The sequence below is a fragment of the Hylobates moloch genome, unplaced genomic scaffold (assembly GCF_009828535.3).
Source record: "Hylobates moloch isolate HMO894 unplaced genomic scaffold, HMol_V3 SCAFFOLD_13, whole genome shotgun sequence".
Taxonomy (NCBI): domain Eukaryota; kingdom Metazoa; phylum Chordata; class Mammalia; order Primates; family Hylobatidae; genus Hylobates; species Hylobates moloch.
In genome coordinates, this window is record NW_026652288.1 from 103,420,465 (window position 1) to 103,442,581 (window position 22,117).

General features: G+C 41.3%; 1 protein-coding gene across 3 annotated transcripts in view; it reads right to left on the reverse strand.

Annotated features, from left to right (window-relative positions):
* Window positions 1-22,117, reverse strand: part of LSG1 (large 60S subunit nuclear export GTPase 1) — a 36,523-nt gene that overhangs the window by 11,747 nt on the left and 2,659 nt on the right. For all 3 annotated transcript variants that reach the window (XM_058426395.1, XM_032171934.2, XM_032171935.2), the window contains exons 3-12: window positions 18,763-18,883; window positions 18,514-18,600; window positions 17,868-17,954; window positions 13,137-13,197; window positions 12,019-12,195; window positions 7,306-7,719; window positions 5,633-5,734; window positions 5,399-5,542; window positions 3,215-3,338; window positions 676-755 (exon numbers count right to left, since the gene is read on the reverse strand). In XM_058426395.1, the coding sequence (XP_058282378.1) occupies window positions 676-755; window positions 3,215-3,338; window positions 5,399-5,542; window positions 5,633-5,734; window positions 7,306-7,719; window positions 12,019-12,195; window positions 13,137-13,197; window positions 17,868-17,954; window positions 18,514-18,600; window positions 18,763-18,883 (1,397 nt within the window). The remainder of the gene's footprint in view (window positions 1-675; window positions 756-3,214; window positions 3,339-5,398; window positions 5,543-5,632; window positions 5,735-7,305; window positions 7,720-12,018; window positions 12,196-13,136; window positions 13,198-17,867; window positions 17,955-18,513; window positions 18,601-18,762; window positions 18,884-22,117) is intronic.

Here is a 22,117-nt window from a genome sequence, read left to right on the forward strand (position 1 = left end):
GCCCCGTAATGCTTATATGTGGAAAGAAACTTAATAGATAACAATTACTGGGGGCTCATTATTTGCCAGGCATTGAGCTTACTGCTACACACACACACACACACACTCTCTCTCTCTCACACACTCACACAGAGTTTTCCTTTATTTCCCATAATAACCTCATGAGATAGGCCCTGTTCATCTCCATTTTACTATGGGGAAACCCCCAAATGGCATGTTCTCATTTGAAAAGGACAAATAGTAATCTCACAGACTTGTTACATATTTTTACTGAGAAGACGCACGTAAAACCGAACTATTTCTAGCAGGGTTAGCTTTGAAGAAATGTTAGCTGTTGTTATTGTTACTAGACAAACATAGAGATAGGCATATAAACAGCTATACTACAAAGAAGACTGTGACAATAGTTGCAATCATAACAAGCAAAGGGCTGTAGGAGACGAAAAAAACCAGATGCATATACTGGTGATTTTCAGTCATAATAGGTGTTCAGAGATCTCCATCTTTTGTAATCTCTATAATCCATATAATGTTAACTACCCTACATCAAGAACGCAACTCCAGTTTCAATGAAAAAATATTTCCTTTAAAATCGAACAGGTTGCCATTATCTAAGAACACAGAATGTGGAAAAGACTTGTGTATTGGAGAGCATGAGAGGCAGGGTTCACTTACACTGACATAGTCCTTCAGGATGTAGCGCGCAGATCGAGGCTGGTCTGGCTGTCCATGCGCTGTCATGAATCCTCGCATGTCTGTGAAGAGAAAAGAATTTTGCAAAATCTTAGATGACGGAATATCACAACAAAGACAAATGAGGTGATGTAGCTTCTATTACTAACTATGCATTCTTACTCCTAGCTTTTAAAAAATTAGGTATCATTGTAGAATATGTATTGTTTAGCATTAAAAACACTAGATAATCCAGGAGAATATTTACTTATATCTGATATCCTAACCACCACCTAGCACCACGCTATGAAAGACAAATTCGATTTCTCTCTACTCCAGTTATTTCTTCTATCTCTTTATTTTATTTTTATTTTATTTTTTGTTGAGATGGAGTCTCGTTCTGTTGCCCAGGCTGGAGTGCAGTGGCACAGTCTTGGCTCACTGCAACCTCCACCTCCCGGGTTCAAGTGATTCTGGTGCCTCAGACTCCCGAGTAGCTGGGATTACAGGTGTGCACCACCATGGCCAGCTAATTTTTGTATTTTTAGTAGAGATGGGGTTTCACTATGTTGGTCAGGCTGGCCTTGAACTCCTGACCTCCGGTGATCCACCCACCTCGGCCTCCCAAAGTGCTGGGATTACAGGCGTGAGCCACTATACCTGGCCTCTTTATTTTAAACATTTATTCATGGAGGCTACCTGTAGGAGAATGCTACACTGTCAATACTACTTGCAAAACAGAAAGCAACAGATAAGTTTTCTTACTGAATGATGTACCTACATTTTTTTCCCCAGTAAGATCCCTTTAATACTAACTCAATTAGAAGAGTAGCGAAGCATGGTGGTTAAGAACACGGCTTCAGCAGACAGGCTGGGTTCAAAACTCAGTTCCCTCACATACTAGCTGTCGACTGGCTTTTCCAGTTTAGAAGAAAATAGTTAGAATCCTAATTTACACAATATACAACAATAAATTTCATCAGATTAAAAACCTAAATGTTAAAAAAGTAAGTAAATATTACAGGAAGATAGTTTTATCTTTTTGGGAGGGAGAAGACCTTCCCAAGTAAAACAGCAAACCCAGTCAAACCAAAAAGGAAAAATACAGTCTATTAAAATTGTCAACTTCTTTGGGGCCAAAGAAACCATAAATTAACATTGGAAAAAATATGTAGCACATATAACAAAGAACTTCTAAAAATCATTAAGACAGAACCATGTATAGGAAAATGTGATTCCCAGAAGAAAAATAAATGGTCACAAAACATTTGGAAAGATGCTCAACTTCACTAGTATTTAAAGAAATGCAAAGTAAAATGAAAGTAATCTGGCAATATCTTTGAAAATTTACTGTCAGAGATTTTCTTCTATATGGACTTGCAGATAGTGAACTTAGAAACTGTACATGTGGTCATTTGCTTTTACAAACTGGCTTTTTCCTTACTCTGGTTTTATCAGGCAGCATTAGATGAAACATCTTAAAAGGCTCACATTATTTTCAGTTGTATCGGAAGTACAATCAAACTCAAAGTTTGGTGGAAGCGCACCTTCCTGCATTTTGCAGGCTAGCATCCTGGAGGGAGATCTCACCAGGCTATTCCACTGACCAGCCGCCTCACCTCGGGTCAGCTCGGGGTCTGGGTTCAGATTATTCTGAAAAGCGGGGGCTAGGAGGTGAGGCGATCTTTAAGGTCTTTTCTTGTTCTATGAATCTGTAATTAGAATAGTCTTACCACAAGTGTTTAGTATTTATCCTCTTTAGGGTCTCTAAGTTCAAGGTTTGATTTAAGTGAATCATATCAAATCACCTTTCACCTTTCTCTACCAGTAAATACTCAAATAAGCTGAACTCCTTCCCAGCCAGCAGCAATCCCTTTAAAGACAAGTCACACACGCACGGAAATGTTTCCCACACTGCTATTTTATTTTTATTTTTATTTTTTTTAGGTAGACACAAGGTTCTCCAGGCCACCTTTAAAGTTTACATTTAAGGCAAGAAATCATAGGTTCTCATGTGGAATTGGGATAAAACATGGAGGTGGGAGAGCTGTGGACTCATTTTAATGTCAAATAAGTTTTCAGGGGCTGATAGGAGAGGAAGGAGGATGCTTTGTGCCCCTATCCTAACCAAGCTCCACTCTGTCCCCGTCTCTGAGGGGTCTCCCTTCTGGTGCTCCCCTCCTAACTCTCCTGTCTCGCTGTGTGGTGCGCAGATTCATTTTCTTCCACACATCCGCTTTCTTCTTGTTTGGGAGAAGACTCCAGAAAGAGCCAACACAGCCTACGAGGAGAACCCCTGTGCCTGCACGTGGGTACCATCAAAGCAGCAAACGTCCTAAAAGCTTTTTGCACTTTAGGTTACTTTGTAGGCAAGGCCCGCAGAGACAAAAGATGGCTGGAAAGATGGCTTGAAAAATGCTGAAGAAATATTATAAATGTTTATCTTTGCAGAATAGCATTTCTAGTACTATTACTATTCTTATTTCTATTCATTAGGTATACTGTTATTTTTGTTCACGTTTTCTAATGAATCACAACTTACATCCATAAGCTGTCAACAGTTCTTCCGATGTTGGAGGTCGGTGGGGATCTTCATCCTCTCTAGGCTTTATGATGTTAATGCCATAGGTAGCTTCTAAAACATGTCTTGGAATATTCTGGCAAACGTAGCTTGTCAGGGAATCCATTCTCTTGAACTGACTCCCTCCTCCCCATGGCATACAAATCATGCCTCTGAGAACATGGCACTTCATTCTTCGTGTGACAAACTCTCTCTCCTTTCCAAAGGAAGAGTATGGTTATTGATTAATCTAAAAAGACTCAGTTGTTTTTTCCCTTTTAAACAAGGCCTTAAGCTCCCACGACTCTTCCATATGAATTCATTTAAAATAATAATTTAAAATATGTCTGAAACAGACTTTAAAGATGACACATTTTTACCCTGAAAAGATTACGCATTTGTGATTCTAATTTAGACATAAAGCAAGGGGAGTCTGTTTCTAATGCCTACAATTATGCAGGATTACTTTTCCTCCTTTGTCTAATCTCCCATAATTTCTCTAAATTTTCCTTAAGCCACTAACAATATTCTACCTTGTACTACAGTTATTCACATACATGCCTCATGTGCCCCAACAGACTGATGCTTCGTAAAGGGCAGGAGCCATCTCTATTTATGCCCTGTCCTCCACAGTACCTAACCTAAGGCTACCTGCAATAAATAATTCATGTTTCACTATTAATTTACAGAGAAACTTAAAAGGCTGGGCGTGTGGCTCACGCCTGCAATCTCAGCACTTTGGGAGGTCGAGGCAGGCAGATTATCTGAGATCAAGAGTTTGAGACCAGCCTGGCCAACATGGTGAAACCCCGTCTATACCAAAAAAAAAAAAAAAAAAAAAAAAAATTAACTGGGCGTGGTGGTGCATGCCTGTAATCCCAGCTACTCGGGAGGCTGAGGCAGGAGAATTGCTTGAACCCAGGAGGTGGAGGTTGCAGTGAGCAGAGATCGCACCACTGCACTCCAGCCTGGGTGACAGAGCGAGACGCCATCTCAAAAAAAAAAAAGCTATATACTTTTTCATATATATGTATCTATGAATAAGCTGTGGCCTTAAGTGTAGTTATGAAGGGAATTTTTCTCTACTTACAAGCCAGCGGATTAGTGTGCCAATTTCATGAAGTCTCCCGTTTTCTGCTAGTTATCTACAAAACAATAATAGACTAACTTATTAGGTTGTAAGTAGAGTAAAATCTCAGACCTTGCAGTTTTTTTTTTCTTTCGTTTTCTTATTTCTTAAAGACAAGAGTCTCGCTTTGTGGCCGAGGCTGGAGGGCAGTGGCACTATCTCAGCTCACTGCAACCTCCACCTCCCAGGTTCAAGAGATTCTCGTGCCTCAGCCTCCCGAGTAGCTGGGACTAGAGGTGTGCACCACCACGCCCAGCTAATTTTTGTATTTTTAGTAGAGACAGGGTTTCGCCATGTTGGCCAGGCTGGTCTCAAAACCTGGCCTGAAGTGATCCGCCTGCCACGGCCACCCAAAGTGTTGGGGTTACAGGCATGAACCACCACACCTGGCCCCTGCATAGTTCTTAACAAATCCATCTTTGAGTCTTTTTTTCATGCCGGGCACTGTCCTAGATGCTTTATGTAAGTTAATTCATTATGCTGCTGAGAGGTAGCAGAGTTCCTAATTTACTGCTTACTAGCTATAAGAGCTTAGATAAATTATTTAACTTCTCTGTGCCTCAGTTTCCTCAAGTTTGAGGAAATGGGAATAACAGCAGTATCTGCCTTAAGGGTTGCTTTTTGAGGATTAAAAGATATTTGGTTAGGGTTTAGAAAAGCACATAGCAAGTATTCAATATATGTTAGCTATACTGATTAAATATAATCAACCGTGAGATAGATTCTCCCCCACTTAGAGAAAAGGAAAGTATTTGGGAAGGTTAATTCAAATGGTTACATGGCATTGTTAGATGGGTTTGCAACTTGGAACTGAGTATCTGAAATCTGGATTCTCCCATTTCTTCAAGGCTACACTGCTGAAATCAGGAAATGAGGTTCTAATTCTGAAGTTCTCATGCTATCTCACAGTATAAACTTGTGCAGATCACTAGTATTTTCAATTCTTCATCAAATCTGAATCCCTCAAATGCCCAAAATAAACCTGAAGCCCTAATATGCACGTAATAACTACAGTGTTTCCAAAGCAGAAAGGATATTAATGATACAGGTGGGACATGATCTCTCATCTGATCAATTGGGAGGATTCCGCTGCAAGTCATTTCTGCCTTGGTAGACACGAAAGATGGCATCACCAAGCCAGGACAGTCACACAGGCAGAGGCCAGGCTCCACGTAGAGAGTCTGGAAGATAAGCAAGAGGTTTGAGCTGGGTAAACAACAGATAAAAGGAAGAAAGAGCTGCATGTGAGGGGCAAAGCACCACAGAAATACCTGAAAGTGCTTCGTGTGACCAGGCGTGGCAGACACAGATACTTTCTTGTTGCCCATGATGGTGTTGATTGTTGAACTCTTACCAACATTAGGGTAGCCCACCTAGAAGAGACTCAGAAGTTACCAAACAGTAAAACAGTACATCTATCAAAAGACTCAAAGATATGACGTAGATGGTGCAAGACTAGCATAAGCGTCTGGTTACTTTAGAAAATTATTTGAAATCCATGCTCTCTGTGTTTGTTGAGACATCTTTTTCTCCTGTGGTGTGGGTATATTTATTCAGACACGTCTCCAGTGTCAAATGGCCAAGCTATGCACATTTTAATTTTATAGGTTTTGCTGTTAAGAGCAGATGCTACAGAAAATTTCATCCCCTTGTTCCCAGCCTTCCCTCACTGCCCCATCTACAGACAGTGGTTTCCATCGCATCTTCCACGCTGGGTGAGGCTGATCGGATGGACATCTGAATAATCACAACACACAATTATTTTTAATTTTCAGTCACTTTTTAGTTAAAGCCAAGCAGAATGTCTGGCATGTGGCAGGTGATCAATAAGTGTTTGCAGAATTTCTAGAGTAAGAAATTCAGAAAATGAGGGAGGATGCTCAGTTTTTCCATAAATGTGAGAAAACTTGTAGAGAAGCTGAACTTTCTGATACAAATTTTTAGCAACAATATAGAGAATGAAGCTTTAAAGCTCAGAGATATTAAGCAACTTTCCCCGTGTTCCTAACAAGTTAGTTCTACTGATGAATTGGGAATTAACACCTAGGTCTGTCAGATTCCACAGACAGCTCTTTTAACTACTGCACTAAATAAGATGCTAATCTACTGTAGTCATTTTAAACAGGCATTTTGGGGCAGGGGGTTGGGGCAGAGAGAAGGGGGCTCAAAACTAACTAGGATTGGCTACACTTAGCATGTAACTGAAAAGCTAGGAGACTTTAAACGTGCCATGATCTCCTTTCCCTCACTGTTATACTCTGGATAGATCTTTATAATAAATACCTTCTCTAACATCTCACATCTCCTTAGCTAAGGATGGGGCCATCTAGAGCCATGCTGTAGCCCCTCGGGGTTTGCACACTTCCGCAGCCACTTCTGGAATTAGGGTATATAAAGCTGGGGATGTGATCTGCTTTCCCCTATCTACTATGCAGTGTTTATGTAACTAATGCATTTGTCATATTTTCTCCAGCCCCAAGATGCTGGGATTCTCCCCATTAAGCATCTGGAACATTTACAGCATAAGCTGGCAAGGATCACAGGGTGCCCAAAGAACACCGGGCTGAAGTCTGAAGACAACATTAACATCTCTCTCATTCTGCTCTCTCGGTACTTCACACGGCAGGAAAAGCTGAACTGAAAGATCTCTCTCATTCTGCTGTCTCGGTACTTCACATGGCAGGAAAAGCTGAACTGAAAGGAGACTGGAGAATACCTTTAATGTGAATAGGTATGTTACCAACATAGGCCTTGAGGAAGCTGATTCCTTTGAGTTGGGCTCTGTCTATCCCACTGCCTAATCCCGTGATGCCAGTGGGCAACAAGAGGGCAACGTTCCCTATGATGCCGGAAGCCTGGTTGGTCTTTGGGGTCGTGCAGCTACTGAAAAATGGGGATTAAAGACAGTCATGTGGTAACAATGTTATGACATATGTCATCTTACCAGTCCGACCGTAAGTTGCCCATCTTTCACCTTTCTCCCGGTGTGTAGCTCCTTAAAGAGCTCTAGTAACTCCTGCTTGGATACCAGATGGCTAAAATTGTGTATCTGCCTCTTCCGTGGGGTTTTCCTGCTCTGAGCCTCAGAATCTGAAGTAGAGCTTCCCTTCCAGTCCTGGCCACAGTCCTCTTCCCCGGGGCTGTCTTCTTCTGAGCATGTCTGCCAGTCATCTTCCTCCTCCTCTGGACAGTCCTCATACTCACTGTCATCTTCATCAGTTGTGGGATTTTCACTAAGTGAAGGAGAATCCCTGGCTGGGAGATGTTCGGTCTCACTGTGGGAAATTTCAGCCGCATTGAAACTGGAGTGTTCAAACTCAGTTGTGTTGCTTTGTCTATCATCTCTGTTTGCCTCTTCCTGATAAAATAATAGAAACGCCCAGAAGTACATAACTGCAGTTTCCACTCTAGTAAAAATACTTAATGAGTTGTAAGATGGACAGAGGACGGCTGAGCGTGGTGGCTCAAGCCTGTAATCCCAGCACTTTGGGAGGCCAAGGTGCGCAGATCATTTGAGGTCAGGAGTTTGAGACCAGCCTGACCAACATGGTGAAACCCCGTCTCTACTAAAAATACAAAAATTAGCCGGGCGTGGTGGTGCACATCTGTAATCCCAGCTACTTGGGAGGCTGAGGCAGAAGAACTGCTTGAACCTGAGAGGCGGAGGGTGCAGTGAGCCGAGATGGTGCCACTGCCCTCCAGCCTGGGCAACAGACAAGGCTCTGTCTCACAAAAAAAAAAAAAAAAAAAAAAAGATGAACAGAGGACAAGCAAAGTTCGATGGAGATGGAAAGGTGAATATAGGGAGAAGACAGTGCTGTGACAGACAACCATCGAGGGTGGTGCCCTCTTGGAGGGGAGGAGAATTGGACCTTCCCTTCACTTTTTACTTTATATGTTTCTATACTATTTGAATTCTGTACAAAGAACATGTATTACTTTTGTAATTTAAAATAACTCTTTAGGCCGGGTGCTATGGCTCACGCCTGTAATCCCAGCACTTGGGTGGCTGAGGTGGGAGGATCACTCAAGGCCAGGAATTCGAAACCAGTCTGGGCCACACAGCAAGACTGGGTCTCTACAAAAACAAACAGAAAACAACAACAACAACAAAACTCTTCAAAGACAGCAAGGGGAAAAGCTTATGTTAAACTGAACTCTTTGACAGTAGGTTATTTTGCAATGGGCTGCACGATAAAACAAAGCATGTCTCAGGAACAATAACACATTTAACATACTCTTCTCTGCACAAAGCAAGGGCAGACTTTGCCATTTGCAGTTCATTTTACATTTGTATTTTCAAAGACGGTGGTTGGCATGTTTAAAAAAATCTGCTATTCTCTCATAATTGCTTTTAGAAGTCAAAGCACCATGGAGCACACACAGATCCCTGTGTGTGAAATGTGGCAGCAAACCTCAACTCCACACGTGGGAATTATTTACCAATGAAAGATTCCCTTTGGAAAGCGAAAGATAAAAATCATTTACTACTCATGGGTGTGTTAATTCTTCTGAATCCCTCTTGACAACAAAGCAGAAATAAGGGTGAATTTGTTGGGACTTGAAAGTGATGGAAGCCTTGTATCATTTCCAAGTAATTTTGTTAGAATGATTAACAGTCACAGAAGGGGACACAGTGAACTCAAACATGTATCCTAAATCTTAAGAAAGCAGAAATAAAAACAAAAGGTCAGGAAAGATAGGTATGATTTAACAATCAAGCCGGGCAAATCATAAAGAAACCTGGCTTGTGAGAGAAATATAGAACTGGAAGCAATTTCTATGGTAAATGAGCAGCTAAGGGAAAGAAGTCAGTGTCCTCACTGTGGGCTCTTTTGAGGCATTTTCAAATATGAAAGTAGCATAAAAACAAGAATGTGAACTGAGCATGAACATGTAGTAGAAAAACTACAGCGGGGAGCAGTTCAGCTTCAGGAAAAGTACTAAAGACAGTCAAAGGACTTTACCATAATTACATTAAAAATTAAAAGAAAGAAGGAAAAATTCAACCTTTTGGGGAATACAGTGCAATTTCAAGGTGACCAAAGGAAACCAGAGATACTCAACTCAGAATTGGGCTGTGCCTTTTGAAAAATGTCACATTTTTTCAGAACATTCACGTTTTTCAAACAACTGAAGTTGAACAACTGCAGAAGATGAACCAAACTTTCAGGCAAGAAAACAGTGAATATCAAGCTACTTCTAATACATTCATGTTTGATACCCAAATTACAGATATTAGTAACAAGTTACAAGTAAGACTTCACAACCTGAGAAATCATGGAAAACAGCAGAGTCCAGAAAACTTGGGAGAAGCAAATGGCGCCTAACTCTTAAAGAGGAGGAAAGAATATCTTCCATAAACTATACACCATTAATCCAGACACTGACATTAAAACAATTCTACAAGTGACCTGGTGAGTCCTAAAAATAAGACAGTCATCGACAGGAGGCAGTAAGAGTCCCCTGAAAATTGATCATGCAAAAAATTTCATTTCCCTTTGTTATCTACTACTTGGTAGTAAATCAAGAAGGCCACAGATGCAGAAACTAATCTCTTCCATTTTTGATGGGGTTACTGCATCAGGGCAGAGCAATATAATGATAAGTATCCATTTTAAAACTTCAGCAAGCCATTGACTTCCAGGAAAGATTGGAAACAACAGAAATAATAGTTTAACAGGGCAAACTATTCTTCTGCCTAAGAATGGTAAGTATCTATACTTACTGCTGAGAAGACTAAATGAGTAAAATATGTAAAGTGTTTAGAATAGTGGTGTCTGGTAAATAATACGTTTTTATTAACTTATTAATTTTATGGGTTAGTTTTAATTAATTATAGTAATAATTATTATTGGTATATTCTCGTGAATATATCTATATTCACATAAAAACGCTTGGCATAGAGTGCTGCTGGTAAGTCCACAAAAGGTCACAGAGCTGTATCCTTGGTCCTAGCCTGTTCAACGATGTTATCAATGACACAAAAATTCACAGTTAGAAGGCGAGGAAATGCTAACTGCACACTCTAAAATGAACTCTACCTTGGTACTAAACCATTAACATATTTAAAAGGAACAGTACTCTCCTAAGCTGAGGTAAAACAGAACAAATATCTTTCCATGTAGAGATGGGATGAGGTTTGCTTAGTAAGTTTTGTGGGGTTTTTTTTGATATTTGAGGGATTCGGTTGCTGACAGGTTCAATGAGCCAAGAGCAAACAGCTTCTGAAAGGGGATGAACTAACAGAAACTGAATTAATGTGAATATCCTGATCACAAGAAATATGAATGCTCTGTATACGCCCTAGGCAAACACCACCTGAATAACGTATTCAATTAGGTACGGCTAGTTTTGCCTGCGGTCCTGACGCCAAGAAGACAGGCACCCAGGATGGGCGCCCCGTAGCTGGTGGCTATGAGGAACGTGAAAGCTGAAGATGCACAGCCGCAGGGGAGAGAACCGAAGGGACAAAGAGTCCTCAGATCAATGGGTAGGGTGGCTGACTTTGTTCCACTGAATGTAAGAACTTTCTATATTTAGAGGTAAAAAGAAATGAGTTACCTGGTCTCAAGCATCCTGTCGCTTAAAGTAGTCAAAGAGAAATATGCAACTGTTTACACGGAGGTGGAGGAAGAAACTCCTTCACACAGTTAGAGGTGAGAGCTTATACACTGAGCTCACAGAGGGGAGGGTGTTGTATTCATAACCCAGCTCAACACACACTCCACAGTCAATAGATGCCTGATAAACAGAGACAGGAGAAAAGGACAGGGAAAAAGACAGTACTTCTTAAGTCTCTCCATCTCTACAATTCTAATTACTAATTTCTTTTCATAGTTGTTATTATTATTATTATTATTTTGAGACAGAGTTTTGCTCTTGTTGCCCAGGCTAGAGTGCAATGGCGTGATCTCGGTTTACTACAACCTCCGCCTCCCGGGTTCAAGCGATTCTCCTGCCTCAGCCTCCCGAGTAGCTGGGATTACAGGCACCCGCCACCACACCCAGCTAATGTTGTATTTTTAGTAGAGATGGGGTTTCTCCACGTCGGTAAGGCTGGTCTCAAACTCCCGACCTCAGGTGATCCGCCCCTCTTGGCTTCCCAAAGTGCTGGGATTACAGGAGTGAGCCACGGCGCCTGGCCCTCTTATAGATATTATTTTATTCAAAAGTAAAAATAAAGCCCAAACTACTTTTGCAAAATTTGGGCTAAAAGATAAAATAATGTGGTATATCTTAATTTAGGGTTAGTTTCTCTGTTTTCAAAACAAAGTCAAAAGAGATTCTAATCAAGTCCTGAGAACTGACTACACATCCTTTAGTTGTACCCTTGTGTTCTGACTTCTCTTAAAAGCAGTTACAGGGTCACTGTGGAACTTATTATTCAATTTCCTGTCTACAAGCTTTTAAAAAAATTAAAAGATACAGCTAATATCAGTGTGTAACAACACTGGAGATGTCAGACTGTCCAACAACCACAGAGAAAGTAACTTTGTGATTTACTTTCTATAAGTCATCCTAATCCAGCACACAGGGGAAAAACTCTAATTCCCACAAATTTTCAATAAGAATAAACAAAACACAAATGAAGCACATTAATGAGAAATCAAAATCCCCCTCTTTGAAACCCAACCTAAAATGTCCCTCAGGTTACCTCAGAGTCACCATTCAGGTGAATGGCTCCGGCCAAAGCTGACCAGAAAATAACCTTCACATCTTCTTTTTCAAAGTATGTGGCCCAGGCACTCCGCTGCTCAGCAGTCAGCAAGTCTGCCTTGTTGATCAGAATGACATTCTCCTTATCGGCATCTATTTCTTTCACATAACATTCCTAAGCAAGACAAAGAGATTTAGAAAGACCTCTTCAAACAAGTGAAAAACGAGGCTAATTATATTAAAGATCCCAATACAAGTTTTTACTGCCCCCATTTTAAATCATTTCCTAATTTAAACATTTTTAATCATGACACATTATACTAATCCTTTCAGTAAGCTTTGAAAAGAAGTTCCATCATGAATATTTTTGTTATGCACCAGTGGGTTTAAAAATAATCTGGGCCAGGCACGGGGGCTCACGCCTGTAATTCCAGCACTTTGGGAGGCGGAGGAGGGAGGATTGCTTGAGCCCAGGAGTTCGAGACCAGCCTGGGCAACATGACAAGATCCTGTCTCTACCAAAAATTAGATATATAAGATAGTAATAAATAAATAAATAATAACAATATGTATTACGGTTCTCAAAAAGAAATATGAATACCTCACATATTATACAATGTTCTGTTAACTAACCCAAAGCTATATTACATTATTTCACGGGATTCTCACACGTTAGTTATTAGCCCCTGTGGTGTTTCATAAACTTAGTTCACTTGTAAAATACCACAGGGAGTCATAACTAAAGCGTGAGAAGACAGAACTTTATGGGATAAATTAAAAATGAAGTGACCGGCAATATGCTAAAATAAATAAAATGCTTTTTCAACTGGTGTTTCCTGAAAAATGGGAAACCGGCAAATGCCTTAAGTGGCTTCTAAACTAAACGCTAGAAAGCTCATTTAAGTGTCTGTGCCTTCCTGCAGATGGAAACAATTGTCTGAGAAAACATCTGTCTCAACAGTGCATCATGCAAGCTCCTGACCTTGGAAGGAGGGAAGGCCTCATGAAACAAAGCCCGAGAGGGCAGAATGTAAGCCTACAGTCATTGCTGAGTCATGCGGTCCTCTCACTGCTACTCAAAGGACTGATGTTTGAATTCTGTCAAACTTGACTTACCAAATCTTCACATCTAAACAGGACTGGGTTTCGAGCATCTACTATCTGGACCACAATATCACTGAAAAGCAAACACAAGACAGACCAATCACTGTGAAGTGAAAGGGATTTTACTAACCACATAATAACGGCCAGAGTAGCAAACCCTGGCACTGTATTAAGCACTGGACATATATTAACTTTTTAAGGTATAATTATTCCCGGTTTATATATGAGTGACTTAAGGCTCGGGGCAGTTAAGCAACTTGCCCAAGGCCACCAGCTAGTAAGTAACACAGCCAGAATGGGAGCCCAGGCAGCCTGGACCAGAGGTGATGCTCTTAATCATAATGTGCTATTGCTCTCATACAGCCTAGAGGGGTTCGCGTGATATTTCATTGCTAAGACATCCACCGTACTTCTATTAAACTCTCCTAGTGAGATAAAAGAGTATTCCAAACACTTCACTCCAAGGCGAAGTCTACTAAATATTCAATCCCTAATCTGCCCTCATGTTAAGGCCTCAAAAGAAAACTAGTAAATCACTTGTTGACAGCTGCCACTATTGAACCCAGTATCTTATTTAAACCCAGGAATAACAAGGAAGAAAGCATATTTTTGGCAAACAATCATCCACCAATTCCAACAATGTGTTTAAATGGCAAAAAGACAAAACAGGAAAGTATGAACTTAAGGTTGCCCGGCTGAAGCAGGAATGGCAAGTCCAACCTCTTCCATCACATATAAGAAGGTACAGCAATAAGATAACTTTCTGCAGCTGGTGGCAAGCCCCTCAAATCCGTCACAAATATAGTGGGGACTACAGGTGTCCAGCACCGCAAGGAGAAAAAAAAATTCCCTTCTCTGGGAGGCTCCTCCCTTCCTTCAGCCTCTGAGCTAGATGTTACAAAGGCCCACCGTGACGGCCGCTGGAAGGAAATAAGCTACAGATGCATGAATACCTCATGGCGGAGTCTCCCCAAAATCCTTATTCTGTTAACCAGCCTTTTCTGAGGCAACTTTGCAACTATGCTAAATTCCAAGGAATTAAGGTTACCACTTAGGACATTCTTTTGACAATTAAAAGTGCATTTTCTTTTAGGATAGTTAAATGTCAGCATAATCCTGTGACACAAAGAAACCCACAGACTTGCTAATTTTGGACAAATTGTATTTTAAGTTCTCTAGTTAAGCTGGTTCTAGTATTTCCTTCTTTAAGGTAATAATGCACTTTCAAACTGGATATTTAATAGTAGATGAAAAAATGATTACAAAAAAACGGACAAAGCCTAATCAACTAAAACCACAATGTCTGCAAACATTATGTCTACATACCGAACATGCAGGAAGAACCATCAGTTTAGAAATACCAGGAAGAAAAGACATTTCAAGACAGCTGCTTCATGTGCTGAGTGAGGATGCAGAGCAAAGTGCCAGCCATGTAGCAGGAAGGGTCTACACAGCACAATGGAAGTGCCTTATCTTACTGGAAGACAGTGTTCCGCCCTCAGTGCCTCTGCGGTTTCCTGCATTTCAATGACATGTTATACATCTAATCTTTTCTGATAACTACTATTAGAATTAAAGAGGCAGATGGTTTAGCCAGCCTGTTACCAAACAGGAGACATCTGCTGTGGAGAAGACATCAATAAATATTTCCCATTCAAAGATGTAGTGGCAGTCATTTTTAAATAAATATTTCTATGTAACTCAGATCCACTTTCATATAACTATATTCCTTGAGCTAGAAAACAGGTTCTCTTATTTAAAAAAAGGAGAACTATTTCATAACAAAAATAAGAGCAAATAATACTGTAATCCAAGCTGAAGCTAGAAGTTTCAACATGTACAGCCTCACTTGGGAAATTATTAGGGACATAAACAGTGTAAGAGGGGCTTCCTGTCAAACTGAACACAGATGGTTACCTCTGCTCCCTCTCAAAACCTACAAAAACAAAGGCTGAAACCCATTAGGATAAAGAAAAAGAACGGCAGCAATCAAATGTCAAACCAACAGGAAGCAAACCTGTTTATGCCCCTGACACCCAAGAAAGCCCAGGATTAGAAGCATCGGCTCTCTCAAGGGCAAGAATGAGGCAAGAACGAGGCCCGCGCCTGTAATCCGTCTGAACAGTGACCTCGTAGGTCGGCTACCCTGTTCCATTCAGCGAAGCAACTGCAACCCACCACACAGCCCCCATTCCCCACCCCAACAGCAGAAGGCTAGGGTTTATTATGGAGAAAATGAACTTGAGAAGTTCCAGGACTGGGACCTCAGGCACAGAGAAAATGGGAGAGTTGCCATAGTGCAAAAAGGGGAATTCAGCGTAAGCCTATGAAGATACTGAACTGTGAAGATGCCCAGCACCCTTGTATGATACCACCTCCTGCCCCTTTCCTGGCAGGAGATCATTCTTTTTAAAAACTGACTGGTACCGGGCACAGTGGCTCACGCCTGTAACCCCAGTACTTTGGGAGGCTGAGGCGGATGGATCACCTGAGGTCAGGAGTTCGAGAACAGCCTGGCCAACATGGAGAAACCCCGTCTCTACTAAAAATACAAAATTAGCCGGGCATGGTGGCGCATGCCTGTAATCCCAGCTACTCGGGAGGCTGAGGCAGGAGAATCGCTTGAACCCGGGAGGTGGAGGTTGCAGTGAGCCGAGATTGCGCCATTGCACTCCAGCCTGGGCAACAAGAGCGAAAGTCTGTCTCAAAAAACAAAACAAAACAAAACCACACACACAAAAAACTGACGAGCTCTGGGGAAAAGACCTATAGATCTTAACATCTTGGGTTATTCCAACAAAATAAAACTGACCCCTGCCCAGGTACCCCACAGCGAAGCTCAGCAGTTGGCAAATTCCACCTAAACAGGTAGGCTTGTCAACCGGCTTTGTAATGCTTTGTTCTTAGAGACAGATAAACACCACTAGACACCTGAGGAAGGCCTCTTCCGTAAAAGTCAGAAACCAGGAGAAAAGGAAAAGGAACAAAGAGGAAAGATAGATAATATAGGAAGTAGGACCAAATCTGAAAACAAAACAAAAACTGTAATTAAGTGTGAAGATGGAGGGGGCTGCCCTCAAGGTCCGGGCTGCAGTACTTCCACGCTTGTTACCACTTCTCTTCAGAAATTAGAAAACGGGCATTCTCAGGAGTACACGGCCTCAACTACCAATGAGGCACCAAGGAGGAGGCTACTCTGCTCCACAGCAGTTCCCCAGCTCCCCAGGAGAATGACTGTGGGTCTTCTGAAGCCCTCCTCAAGCGTGAGTAAAAGGAGCCTGCATGGACCCATAACCAGCAGAAAGCCTTTCCCTTCTTCCGCCTTAGAGATTTGCCTTGCTTCTCTGACCTCCCCCATCCCAGCTCAAGAGCCCTTTCGGTACCCACAGAGAACAGAGCATGGGGGCATTCAAGTGACTTTAATTGTCATCACCCTAATAAGAAATGTAAGTGACTTTTACAAGTTTAGTCCAAGTACTGTTTTCTTTTTTTTGGAGACAGAGTCTCGCTCTGTCACCCAGGCTGGAGTGCAGTGGTGCGATCTCGGCTCACTGCAACCTCCGCCTCCTGGGTTCAAGTGATTCTCCTGCCTCAGGTTCCCAAGTAGTAGCCAAGCCTGGCTAATTTTTGTATTTTTAGTAGGGATGGGGTTTCACCACGTTGCTCAGGCTGGTATCGAACTCCTGACTTCAAGTGATCCACCCGCCTCGACCTCCTAAAGTGCGGGGATTACAGGCGTGAGCCACCGCGCTGGGCCCTGTTTTCTTAATAACAATGCTAAATGTGATAAGATTCTTTTCTGAGAATCCCAATTAAAGCATTGTTTCCTAGTGTTCTTACTAGGTTCACTTTATAGATTTCAAAGGGAAAAAAAAAAAAAACAGCCTGAAGGGTCCTTGTTGAAAAACATCATTTCAAATATAAGGTTCATTTATGGCATCCTTGAAAGTAATTCAGAAACTCTTTGAGGAAAACAAAAACCTTTTAACTACACCAAAGAGGTGAGATTAGAGATAGGTGATTCATCAACTTCTAACAATCAGGAATCCTCCTTAGTGTTACATGAAAAAGAATAAAAATCTCCCATTCTCAATTCGTCAAAATCATTCTCTTCTTTTCAGAGCCCAGTTAAAAAAAAATAAAAACCACCCCGTGATTTCCTCAATACTTATCAACCGCTCCTTCCTCTGCTATGACTCAGCCCACTGCCCTTCTATCTGCAGCAAAGCAGGAATCATACTGCTGTCTGTATTTTACTATGCATTAAGTTCTCTGAGTGCAAGAATTGCATTCATTCATCTGCGTGTCCCTGGTGCCTGGTGCTTGGCTTAGCATTTAGCTGAACATGGTGTAACTTGGCTGACAGGAGTTTTGACATTTGCCTCTCCCCGTAACATAGATGCTCTTTGCAGGCAGGAACTTAACTCTTTTTCGTATCCATATTTTCCACATTACCAGTAGAAACTAAATATACACTTGCTAAAATATCTATATAGGTGCTTCAGAATTCATCTTACAGAAAATGTTCATTATTCTCACACACTTATCAACATATTCATCTAACAACAAAAAAATCTATACAAAATATATGGTAGTATCATATTGTGTTTTTATAATAATTCTCAGTAACCCTCTGCATAGCTTAATTCCCCATACCCTGAGCCTATAAGCCTATATCAACATCCAAATAAAATATAGCTTCACTGCAATGTCTTTATTACATAAAAGAAAATGATAATTCACCTTCTCTCAATGACTCTCCAGAGCTGGCGCCAAAAGTCCAAATTTCGTTCAAATGGAGTCAATATCAGCTTCTGTTCCTCTTCTAGCCTAGTTTTTGAATGAGAGGTTTATATATTTGCCAGATTATAATAGACAATTTTTAGCAGTGTACACGCTCAAATTTATTACATTAAAAATAAGTACTGTGCACAAATATCCAGAGTCAAATTATTTTATATATTTCCTGCTGAGACACCATAAAAATACTATTTATTTAGACAATACTCCACCAAATTCAAATTTTTTCCTGAAGCTATTTATGCCCTGGAAGTTTACCTATCACACAAAGTCATTTCTTTCCCACACTCTTACTGGAAAAATGTGCAGGAGAGCAGGGATCAACTCCAGGATGCCCAATGGCCAAAGAAGGGAATGAAAGGCAAAGGCCCAGAACTGAGCAGAGTAACCAACTCACTATCTCTGTGCAAGGATGCATATGCACCTAGCAGTCTTGTTTTTGCATACATCTATTTGCACTTGTTAGCAGAATGCTACCATTTCCTTTTTAAAAGAATCAAAACTTCAAAATGCAAATGGCTGTGTAAGCACGCCTAATGTCTGAACTCAGGATTTCAAAGTAAGCCTTCATAGAGTCTAGAATACTCACCGGACAAGCTGACGCCTCCATTCTAGAAAGTTATCTTTCTCTGCTTGTTTGAGTTCTTCTGGGGTAGTATTTTGGTTCCACTTTGGTCTGAAACAATCATAGAAGGAAAAAAATTCCTCATATAAGTAACCAAAATAAAATAGGGAATTTGGATCTAATAATGGCAGCTGAGAAAAAGAAGCAATTTAAAAAATGAATACTCAGCAGCCTTGTATGTTTTGTGGCATTCTAAATTCTTCTTCAACTCACCTCCTCGGTATACACAAGAACTGTTTGTTTTCTTCATGGAGCTTCTTAATTCTCTGGCTCTCCTGGAAAGACAGTAGTCCAGTTCTAGCCTCAGCAGGCACAAACTTAATATTAAGTTTCTCTGTTCAAATAAAGAAAAGTACTATTACTTAAGAGGCAATATAGATACAGAGTGTTTGGTCACACTGATAAACTTAGAAAACTAAAAATGAGAGCCTAAGAGAACTTAAGATTTCTTGATTTAGATTCTTCTAGCCTTGGGTAAATTATTATTCCCAAATGAAGTTTTATACCAAATAACTACCCAGAGTTACTACATTCTTTCTGACTGCCACACAGTATTTCATACTGTGTCTATATCACATTTTTCCTATTGAACATTCAGTTTCCAAGTTTTCATTATTAAAATACAGCATCATCTGGGAGCTTGTTAAAAATGTAAATGCTCCAGCTCTAACCCCCACTCACTGAATAGATGCTCTAGAGTCTAGAGGATAGGGCCAGGAATCTGTATGAAAGAGTTCTCCGGGCAATTCTGCTGCTCTAGGGTAGACGCTGAGAAGTAGAGGTGCTGGCTCATAGGATATGCAACTGTATGTAAACTTGCTTTCTTTTCTTTTTCTTTTTTTTTTTGAGACAGGGTCTCACTCTGTCAGCCAGGCTGGAGTGAAGTGGCACAGTCTCGGTTCACTGCTACCTCAAGCAATTCTCCCAACTCAGCCTCCTGAGTAGCTGGAACTACAGGCCCACACCACCACGCCCGGCTAATTTTTGTATTTTTAGTAGAGAGGGGGTTTTGCCATGTTGGCCAGGCTGGTCTCGAACTACTGACCTCAGGTGATCCGCCCGCCTCAGCCTCCCAAAGTGCTGGGGTTACAGGCATGAGCCACGGTGCCCAGCCTGCAACTGTAAACTTCTAACAGATACTGTCAAAACAAATCTTTCCAACTTCCCTCTCTACTGTCTCACCCCATAACCTAAGAACATACTACCATTAACCCTGATCCTTCTCACACACACCCTTACACTTCTCTTTCCCTGCCATAGTCAGCTATCTCAGGAGAATACAACTTGCTCATTCCTTGACTTCCTCACCTCCCACTTCCTGTTTCTCTAGATTCCAGCTGTGGCTCTATCACTCCACTAAAACTGTTCTGGCAGAGATTACTAACGACTTTAAGAAGAAAATAGCAGCTGGGTGCGGTGGCTCACGCCTGTAATCCCAGCACTTTGGGAAGGCAAGGTGGGCGGATCACAAGGTCAGGAGTTCAAGACCAGCCTGGCCTACGTGGTGAAACCCCGTCTCTAGTAAAAATACAAAAATTAGCCGGGGGTGGTGGCGCATGCCTGTAATCCCAGCTACTCAGGAGGCTGAGGCAGGAGAACCGCTTGAACCCGGGAGGCAGAGGTTGCAGTGAGCTGAGATCGCACCACTGCACTCCAGCCTGGGCGACGAGAGAGAGATTCCATCTCAAAAAAAAAAAATATATATATATATATAGCTTTACTAAGATATGATTCACATACTATACAACCCACCCACTAAAGCATACAATTCAATGATTTTCAGTATATTCACAGAGTTGTGCAGCCATCGCCACAATCCATTTTAGAATATTTTCATCACCCCAAAAAGAAAGCTTTACCCATTAGCGGTCACTGTGCATCCCCAGGAACCTGGTGGAAATCATCTACTTTCTGTAGATTTGCCTGTTTAGGACTTTTTGGTGTTTCCACTTTTTGGTGATTACGAATAATGCTGCTATGAATACACATGCACATATTTTTGTGTAGACGTGTTTTCATTTCTCTCGGGCATATACCCAGGAGTGGGACTGCTGGATCAGATGGTAATTCCATGTTTTACCTTTTGAGGAACTGCCAAATTTTTTTTATAAAACAGCTATACCATTTTATACTCCCACAGCAACGTATGATGTTGTAATTTCTCTACATCCTCAGCAACATTTCTTATAGTCTCTTTTCTTGTAGCTATCCTAGTGGGTGAAGTGGTATTTCACTGTGAAACCCAGGAGTTTATTTTCGTCCCTTCACTCTTTTTCACTTACGCTCCCTCTCCATCCAGTCTGGTTTACTCCAGCTCCTTAAGTGTTCTTGTTCCTCTTATTTTCTCCCTTCTTCTACTACCTCTGTTTCAGTTCTGGCCTGTTTATCCTGCTAGACTAAAGTGATACGGTCTCCTAACTCATCTTGCTTCCCTAAAATTCATCAGTGATCCTTGAAAAAATGAAATCTCATGTACTCATTAGGCATAGCTGCACTCCCATGTTCCCTGCAGCGCTATTCACAATAGCCAAGATATGGAACCAACCTCAACGCCCATCAACGTATGAATGGATAAAGAAAATGTGGTATATGTATGTATACAGTGGAATACTATTCAGCATTACAAAAGAGGGAAATCTTGACACTTGTAACAACATGAATGAACCACTATGCCATGCGAAATAACCCAGGCACAGAAAGACAAATACCGTACGATCTCACTTATATGTGGAATAAAGTCGAGCTCATAGAAGCAGAGAGAAAATGGTGGTTACCAGAGATTAGGGAGTGGGGGAAATAGGAGGATACTGGTCAAACGGTAAAGTTTTACTGAGGCAAGATGAATAAGTTCTGGAGATCTAATGTACAGCTTGGTGTCCATAGTTAATAATAACACATTTGCTAGTTAATAATATGAAATTTGCTAAGAGAGTATGTATCTTGTTCTCACCACACACACGAAAAAACAATGTGAGGTGATGGATACGTTAATTACTTGATTTTAGTAATCATTTCACAATATATACATATAACCAAACATCACACTATATGCTGTAACTGTATACAATTTTTAGTTGCCAATTGTATAGCTCATTAAAGCTGGAACCCACACATCCCCCCAAAAAACACTAAAAAAATGAAATCTGAAATCATGTTGCACACTTGCTTAAAGCCCTGTAAAGCCTCCCTTAAACCTTTGTTCTCTCCAGAATTTGGCCCTTGCCCACCTCCTCAGCACCTGTGCCCATCACATCCCGCCCCCTGCACCCGCAAAGCCAAACTTCTAGCCATTTTCTGAACAAAGTTGGCTGCTGCTTCACATCTTGGCTCGAGTCCTCTGCCCGTCTGAGTAAAAGGTCTTATCTCATCTGTTCTTCTAACATCTACTCACTGTTCAAGACTCAGGCTAGGTGCGGTGGCTCACACCTGTAATCCCAGCACTTTGGGAGGCCAAGGCGGGTGGATCACGAGGTCAGGAGATCAAGACCATCCTGGCCAACATGGTGAAACCCTGTTTCTACTAAAAATACAAAAATTAGCCGGGCGTGGCGGCGCGTGCCTGTAGTCC